Source organism: Octodon degus, unplaced genomic scaffold (genome assembly GCF_000260255.1).
Source record: "Octodon degus isolate 3935 unplaced genomic scaffold, OctDeg1.0 scaffold00276, whole genome shotgun sequence".
Taxonomy (NCBI): Eukaryota; Metazoa; Chordata; class Mammalia; order Rodentia; family Octodontidae; genus Octodon; species Octodon degus.
The window spans coordinates 1526111-1535096 of record NW_004524852.1 but is presented as its reverse complement, the minus strand read 5'-3'; the positions used below and the strand labels follow the sequence as shown (position 1 = coordinate 1535096).

The 8986-nt window shown below is 46.9% G+C and overlaps 1 protein-coding gene across 1 annotated transcript in view; it reads left to right on the top strand.

The window, feature by feature from the left end:
• Haus4 (HAUS augmin like complex subunit 4) overlaps window positions 1-1356 on the top strand; it is a 4879-nt gene extending 3523 nt beyond the window's left edge. The window contains exons 5-8 of the mRNA XM_023706965.1: window positions 3-94; window positions 200-330; window positions 745-813; window positions 935-1356. Coding sequence (XP_023562733.1) covers window positions 3-94; window positions 200-330; window positions 745-813; window positions 935-1118 — 476 coding nt within the window. The 3' untranslated portion in view covers window positions 1119-1356. The remainder of the gene's footprint in view (window positions 1-2; window positions 95-199; window positions 331-744; window positions 814-934) is intronic.
• Window positions 1357-8986: the final 7630 nt, after the last annotated feature.

The following is an 8986-nucleotide window of genomic DNA, read 5'->3' as shown; positions in this document are numbered from 1 at the left end:
CATGGTGGCTGAGAAGCAGCAGTGCCAGGATGCACAGAGCCAGCAGAAGGAGCAGCTGGTGCTGCTGGAGAAGAAGAGTGCCACCTACTCCCAGGTGCGTCTGCCGCCCTTTGCCTTGCTCTTTTAGGGACACAGGGCTTCTGGTTTGCCAGCCTCCTCTGGCTCTGCTCACTGCTCCCCACCCCCTCCCCGGGCGCAGGTGCTTCTGCGCTGCCTCGCCTTGCTGCGGAGGCTCCTTCAGGAGCACCGGCTGCAGGCACAGTCCCAACTGGACCGCATCAATGCCCAGTACCTGGAAATCAAGTGCAGTGCCATGATCCTGAAGCTGCGGTGAGCTGTGTGCCTGGGGGCCACGTACCACGCCTCTGTTCCTCTCCTCATCTCCCTCTCTCCTGTGCCTAGCAACTGTGGGCATCCAGGAAGTGCCACACGGCAGCATTATTAGCTTTGGATCACCCAAAAGCTTTGGCTCTCAACTTCTAGCTTTCTGACATAGCTGCTTTACAGTAGACCAGTGTGCAGGGATTGAGGACGACCCAACCCTGCTTAGTCCCCTTCCTTTTTTTTTTTGGAACCAGGGATTGAACTCAGGCCCTTGCACTTGCCAGGGAAGCACTTATGCTACTGAGCCATCTCCCTGGCCCGTTAGCCCCCTTAGTCCCTTTCCTAACTGTAGCCAGGTTCTTGCCTAGCTCTGCTGCTCCGAGCATTGTCCTTGTGACACTTCTTTATTCCCTCTGTCAGGATGGAGGAACTGAAGATCGTGTCTGACACTTACACTGCTGAGAAAGTGGAGGTTCACCGTGTTATTAGGTGAGGACTCCCACGTGGCTGGCTCCTGCATCCCCCCCCCCAACGTGTGCATCCTAACATGCTCCTAGTCTGTTGTCGTTATAAGCACCCTCACATGACCCTCCTCTGTCTGTGCCCTTAGGGACCGCTTAGAGGCAGGCATTCACATCCAAGAGCAGGACATGCAAAAGTCACGACAGGTGCTGAGCACCTATGAGGTTCTCGGGGAGGAGTTCGACAGGCTGGTGAAGGAGTACACCCAGCTCAAGCAGGCAGCCGAGAACCGGCGCTGGGCCCTGCAGGAGTTCAGCAAGGCCTACTGCTGAGTGTGGGCAGAGCCGGGAAGCAGGGATTCTGCACAGCTGCCGCTTCCCTCTTCCTGCTTCACGGGCCGCTTCCACCTGGGCAAGTCGGGACATGTGCTTAAAATGCTGCAGGTGTGTACGCACCTGGTTTCCTCATTTACCATGACACAGTCTATTCTGGAAAACAGATTTATGTGACTTTATATGTCACTGTTTATGTCAGCCCTGTGTTTGATTAGCTCCTGAATAAAGTGATGCCATTATGTCTTAGGATTTTAATCATTTTCCTGGGCGAGGATGGGGAAAGATTCATAGTGCTACCAAAAAGGGGGAGGCAGAAGCGCCAGCCTGCCCTTCCTCAAGTCCTGGAGACTTCATTCTAGGAGAGCAGAATGGGATAAAATCTGGGCTTTGCTTGAAGAATCATATGTCCAGCATAGTAGTTGCTTAGGCAGTAGTGGGCTGTCAGTCGGCACTTACAATAATGTGGCCAGACATTCACCTTGGTACTAGGCAGGACCAGAGCTACTTGTGCTTCTGGTTCCCTCCGGTGTCGTTCGAGGACTTCATATCTCTTCAAAGCAGAGGGTGGGAGGGAGACCTGAGGAAGCAGGTTCCCAGGCTTCTTAGCTGAGATTGAGATGGGCCAGGCCACTAAAAACCAGTGAGTGAGAACAGAAGCAGAAAGCCTCTGCCTGTACTGAGAACCTATTCAAGCTTCTCAGCCACTTCCCAGAGAGACTGGCTTAGGTGTGTTGGTGATGTCAAGTGACACTCCAAATTGGTATGGGAAGAATTAGATTGTTAGACTTTATAAATGGTGCTTACTGCCATTTTTCTAGAAGCAAATGTCCCACACAAAATGGGATAAATGAGGCTGAGGACATAGCTCAGTGTCAGCGCCTGCCTGGCAAACAAGCTCCTGAGTTTGATTACCAGTACCAAAAAAAAAGAACAAAGCCAGGCATGGTGGCACATGTCTATAATCCCAGCACTCAGGAGACTGAGACAGGAAGATGGCTTTAATTTAGAGACTAGCGTGGGCTACATAGACTGCCTTAAATAAATGAAATGGATAAATAGCAACTAGATAATGGAAAGATTCAAAAATAGCCCATGACAACTGTGTATGGTGGCAACATGGGTATAATCCCAGCACTTGGAAGACTGAGACTAAAGAATCTCGAGTTTAAATCCTGCCTGGGGAGTTTAATGATTTAGTGAGACCCTGTCTCAAACAATAAAAAAGGACTGGGAATGTAGTTAAGTGTGGAGACCCTGGGTTCAGTCCTCATACTGTGTGTGTGTGGGGGGGGGAATTGATGTTATAAAAAATCAGTCCATACTTTTTTTTTTTGGCGGAACCGGGGATTGAACTCAGGCCCTTGCCAGGCAAGCACTTATTCTACTGAGCTATCTCCCCAGCCCCTCCCATACTTTTCAGAATGTCTCATTCACCTGTGGTATCTAAGGTGTTCTTCTCCTGTTCTACTATAGTAGCCACTAGTTACATACAGCTATTTAAATTCAGATGTAAGTCAGTGATATAAAATTAAATTTCTAGTAGCTTGGTGTTTACTGTTTGGACCGTGCATATGCAGCATATATATATTATTGGACAGTGCTGTAAGCCCATGTTAGGGGCTTACAGATCTCCAGGCTTGACTGGATGCAGGCATTTTCGCAAAGAATACTTAACAGATGCCATGTACTTCACAAGGCAAACTGGAGCCTCAGTAGGTCAGATATTCTCTGTCTGTCTGGTTTTTCTGATACAGGGTCTCACTGTGTACTTCAGGTTGACCTTGAACTCACTATGTAGTCCAGGTTGGCTTCAAACTCACAGTGATCCTCCTGCCTCAGCCTCCTGAGTGCTGGATTACAGGTAGGCACCACCACACCCAACTAGGATGTCTCATTATTTCAGTTAAATCTGATTACTTGGTTAAGTAATTACCTGACAGATGTCCAGTAGTAGGATCTCTCTAACGAAAAAGGTAGATTTTTCCCCCCTTGGTTGTTAGTAGCATCTGAAAATGAACTTCAGAAATTTCAAAATAGTTCTCACTGATACTGGTACTCAACATGTCCTCAATTAGGTGCTCACCCTCAGGCATACGAGGTTGTGATATTTGAACCAGTAAAAACAATATTTTAAAAAGTAGAGCTTGTCCTTAATATTCATAACCTGTAGACCATAAGAGGCCACAAAAAGCAGTCTAATAACGAGCCTGGCGCAGTGGCGCTGTGGTAGATTAACGACTGGTCAACTTGTAACACCCAGCTGAACTGAATCAGCGTGGTTCTGGTAGAGAGGCCCACCTGAGCACTGCTGCCAGCGACACAAATGGAGACCTGGGGGGCCTGCCCCTTAGCTCAGTTCTTTAAGTGGCTGCTTCAACAAAGCAGTCAGGCTCAGGTTGCTGTGTTTTGATCCCCACAACACAAGCCAGCCAGTCATGCCTTGAAGGCATTTGGAGCAGGAAAAAAACCAAAAAAACAAAAAAACACTTGGCCGGGGAGATGGCTCAGTAGGATAAGTGCTTGACTGGCAAACACAAGGATCTGAGTTCAATCCCTGGTTCCGCAAAAAATAAAAAATAAATAAATAAATAAAAAATTAAAAAAAAAAAAAAAAAATGGAGACCTGGAGGGGAAGCTGAGCTGCTGTCGGTTCTCAAAAAAAAAAAAAAAAAAATGGAGACCTGGAGGGGAAGCTGAGCTGCTGTCGGTTCTCGTGGAGGAGCTTGTTGCCCTGGCCGTCCATCAGTGGAGGAGCTCGGGTCCTCACGTCCTCGCTGTCGCTGAGGATGGCTATGGTACTTTCCAGGGGAGCTCTGGTCCTTATCTTGAATGTCACTTCCTGGCTTCAGCACAGACCCCTCAAGCCTGCTGGCACAGATCATCTTGCTGGTGCAGACTTTCTAGCTTCCGCCACTGACTTTCTGCCGCGGCCTTTCCAGTGCAGATTCTTGATGCAGACTTGCATGAGATGTTGTCATGGGCTCTAGGCCTCCAGCTGGCCTCGTGGAGCACACTGCCATGGGACCCAAGCCCTCAGCTGGATTCTTTAAGTCTCTAGCACACTCTTCTGCATTTGACTCTTTGGGTGAATATTATAAAATAGTATAAATTATGTGTCCTATATTAAATCCATTCCCTTGCAAACCCTGACTGCAGCAGGCACAGTCCTGTGATTGCAGCTACTGGGGAGGCTGAGGCAGGAGGATGGCAAGTTTAGGGCCAGCCTGGGCAACTTAGCAAGACACTGCCTCAATTAAATGAAAAGCGCTGGGGCTGAGTAAGAGAGAGTGCTCCTTTAGTTCCAGCACTCTGAGAGACTGAGGAAGAAGGGGTAGAAGTTTGAGCCTAGCCTGGGCAACTTGGTGACTTCACAAGACTCTGTCTCAAAGCACAAAACAAAACAACATAACAAAAATAAAAATGGCTAGGGGCTGGGGACATAGCTCAGTGTGAAAGCTTTGGATTCAAACACACACACACACACACACACACAACTGTAGCTCAGTGGCAGAGTATGTGAGTGTGTGCAAGGTCCTGTTAGGTTCAATTCCCAGAATAACAAAAACAAAATGTGTGTGTGTAAAAAAAAAAAAAAAAAATCCATAGTTTAGGTAGAGACTGGAGAGCTAAAGGTTGAGAAATGTTAGATTTCCAGCTACCCGGGAAAATAAAGTGGCTCCTAGGGCCTAGTTCCCTCTCTAGCTCCCAAGAGAACATGGAGATGGACAGCGAGCTGGTTCTATTTCCAAAGTCCCAAAGTCCAAAGAAATCTGAATATTTTCCCATAACAGTTAATCCTAGCACTTGGTATGCTGAGGCAGTAGGCTCACAAGTTCAGTTCAGCCTGGGCGATTGAGGTCCTGCGTAAAAATAGATAAAGCTGGGCATGATGGTGGACACTTACAATTCTAGAACTCTAGTTGGGTAAGTCAGGATCTAGGCAGTTTAGCAATTCAGTAAGAGCCTGTCTCAGAAACTAATAAAAGGGCTGAGGATGTTAACTCCATGTGAACGCAATCTCCAGTAACACAATAAATAAATAAATACAATTTAAATTTTTAAGCAGGTCCTGGTGGTACATGCCTATAGTCCCAGCACTTGAGATTATGAGGCAGGAGCATCACTATGACTTCAAGGCCAATCTCTGACACATAGTAAGTTCAAAACCAGCCTGCACTACAAAGCCAGACTGTTTATTTATTTATTTTTTCCCATAATTTTATTGATAAACAAATAGCAATGAGACAGTTTCAAATCAAATTGATAGGACAGTTTCAATAATTAACACATTGCATACCAGACTCTGTTTATTTAAATAAATAAAATAAATTTTAAACCCGCAAAAGTAGGCTGGACATAGTGGCGTGTGCCTGTAATCCCAGCTTTTGGGAGGCTGTAAACAGGCAGATCACTACGAGTCCAATCTAGTACTGAGACCCTGAACACCCTGTAGACCCTTCCCTAAAATACACACACAGGAAGTAATAAAATGAAAACCACAAAAATGGGGGGATAGAAACCCACAAAAGTAATATCGTCTTATCTGGGGGTATGGCTCAGTGTTGAGGTCTTAGATTCGATCCCTGGTATAGTAAAAACAGCAAACCAGCACCCCCCCCCAATTAAAAAGTACTGCACTCAGAGGCTGACACAAGAGAAGCAAACATTGGAGCACAACCCAACAATTTCGTGACTTACCAACACCCTGCCTCAGAAGGGAGGGCAGTGTCCTTTAGCTCAATCTGAAGGCCCTGCTTTCAGTCCCTAGTACACCCCCCCAAAAGGTAACTTACAGTAACTGATTATAAGTTGGTCATGGCGGCTCATCCTCTAATCCCAGCTACTGGGGAGGCTGAGGCAGGAGGATTGCAAATTTGAGGCCAATCAGAGCAAGTTAGTGAGACCCTGTCTCCAAATAAAGAGGGATGGGGATGTAGCTCAGTGGCACAGTGCCCTTTGGTTTGATGTCCAGTACAGAAAAAAAAAAAATTGCAAGTGTTAATTACGTCTATTTTACACCATCACTGCAGCATCTAGGCTGGTGTTGGATGGGATATCTGTGGTCTGGAACAGTCCAGCCTTGTGTGTGAAGACAGGCCGAGGGTGCCGTGAGATGGAAGAAACACAGGCAGACAGATCTAGGACTGCACTGGGTGCCACTTATGGAGGGCTTCTCATGAAAGTGGGCTTGCGGCAGTAACGTGGATGAATCCTCGCAGTTGGGATCAGATGGGGATGTACGCATGGGTTAGGCCCAAAGCGGACTCACCCTTGCTGGAATGTACCTGGTTGGTCTTAAACTGGACATCAGAAATCTTGGCATTGCTGGAGCCAGGGCCCAGTATTAAAGCTCCACACACCACTCTAGCGCCTTCATCTCTAGTTTGCTGGCTGAAACTGCAGGAAGGGGGCGGAGAGATGGCTCAGTAGAATAAGCACTTGCCTGGCAAGTGTAAAGTCCTGAGTTCAATCCTCAGTTCCACTCCCCGAAAAAAGAAGAAACTGCAGGAAGAGGAGACTATGGTTACTGTGGGGCACTCGTGGCCAGCACCACTCAGGGTGGGGAAGGAAACAGTAAATACAGAGAGATCAAGTAACTTATGCAGTGACACACAGCTGATGAGCCCTGGCATGATCCCAGGAAGTCTGGCTCTAGAACCTGCTGCCCTAAGGGATAAAGCTCAGCAGTGCAGCGCCTGCCAGGCAAGCTTGAGGTCATGAGTTCAATTCCCACTAAAAAAAAAAAAAAAAAAAAAATCTATCACCAAGATTCTCTAGTGACCTGGTGCAAATTGGCACCCTCTGAAATACTGTTTGGTATGGTTTGGGTTTTGACATTTTTTTTTTTTTTTTTGGTCTTTCTGAGACAGGGTCTTGCTCTGCAGTTCAGGCTGGCCTTGAGCTCAGTTTGTAGTCCAGGCTGGTCTCAAATTCAGAAGGATCCTCCTGCCTCAGCCTCCTGAGTGCTGTTCAGCTCTACTGTCTGCCCTTTTCCTCAGGCCCTCACTTCATCCTAAGCAAACCCTGATGGCACCCTCACTCGTTCATGCTTTGCTGTGCTGGTTACTTTTTTTTTTTTTTTGGCCTTGGATTTGTGGTGCTCCTCCTGCCTCAGCCTCCCAAGTGCTGGGACTACAGGCCTGTGCCACCACCCCTGGCTTGCTAGCTACTATTCTAACTACCTGGTGAGAACAGGTCATCAAATCCTGCCACCGAGTGGTGTGGTGGCCCACATCTGGAACTCCAGCACTCTGTGGGCTTGAGGCAGGCAAGTTTGAGACTAGCTGGGAAATTTTGCGACTATCTCAAAATTTAAAAAGGGCTGGGTCTATAGCTCCATGGGAAGGTTCTGGGTTCTGGTTCAATACCCAGGACTGAAAAAAAGTCTTAGCATCTCTGAGGGCTGTGTCAAATTTTCTGCCTTATTCTCATTCCAGCTAAAAATGCCTTGCTGTTATTTAAATCCTCACAAACAACTGTTGTAACCAGCGAAGGTGCTTCCCAGGCAAGCCTTGAATCTCCATGGTGTTGGGAAGGGCGATCAATGTTATCTACATTAGAGGCCCCTGGTGGGGGCAGATGGTAAAGTATGTCCATCTGGGCTGGCGAGATGGCTCAGCAGACTAAGTGCTGCTTTGGCAAGTTCAGGGACCAGGGTTTGATCCCCGGCCCTGCATGCCAAGCCAGCCCTGTCCCTGGGGTGCGCTGAGCTGGGAGACCAAGTCCAGGCGTAGAGGCGCACACCTGTAAGCCCAGTGCTGGGAGGCTGAAAACAGGAGGATCACTACAAGTCCAAGCTGTGTAGTGAGATCCTGTACCAAATACACAAATGAAAACAAAAGTGTGTCCATCTTCTGCATCTCAGGACTGCTTTACTCTTCCTAGTGATTTCTGAGAACTCCCAGGGGCTTCTGCTTTAGCTGTAGTCTTTCCCACATTCAAAATTAAAAGTGAGAACACTTAAAAATATTTACTTACTAATTTTTGTAAAAGCCCATTGCACTTTAACATAAGTAACATTTTAAGGAAAACATCACTATTTCCCAAAACGAACCAAAGCCAGTGGGCAGGGCGGTCCTATTGTTCACATTTGCAGAAGCAGCGCGATTCTCAGGCCGACTTCTCTTCGTTGTGTGTGGCTTTGGTCAAACTAAATGAAGAGAATTTGACCACACACATTCAAGTAGGAGGTCCTTAAGAACGTTTTGGTCCTTGTGCCACATTTTTGGAAATGTTATCGTGTAAAAGAAGAAAGAAAAAATAGAAAAAAAGAAAAGGAAAATGGCCTGGGAATTAGGAGAACTGTATGTTTCTTTTAGCTCTTGCATTTAATTGGACCATAACTTCATTCAAGACACGTTTTACCTCAGTTTGCTTTTTCTCTCTGCAGTACCAGGTATTGAAGCTACTTGGTAGACAAGCACTAAGCTATATCCCCAGACCCCTAACCTCAGTTTTCTAATATATACAATCAATTGAATTCCTACCTCACATTATATCTTGAGGATTAAGTGAGATAAAGCTTTTAAGCCAAGCATGGTGGCACACACCTGGAGTCCCAGCACTCGGGGAGGTGGAGGCAGGAGAATTGTTATGAGCTCCACACCAGCCTGGCTGGTCTCAAAAACAAAAACACCAAAAAATAAATAAAACTTTTAGAGTGTCTGGTATGTACTAGAGCCTACAAAGAAAGATTAGTCTGGCTAGGAAGACTATTATTTCTATGAGGTGACAGCAATTACTGAAGGGTTAGCCTACTGAGAGGGGAAGCACTGGCTAGCACTTTGAAAGAAGGTAAGAGGGGCTGGGGAGATGGCTCAGTAGAATAAGGCAAGGGCCTGCCTGAGTTCAATCCCTGGTTCTAC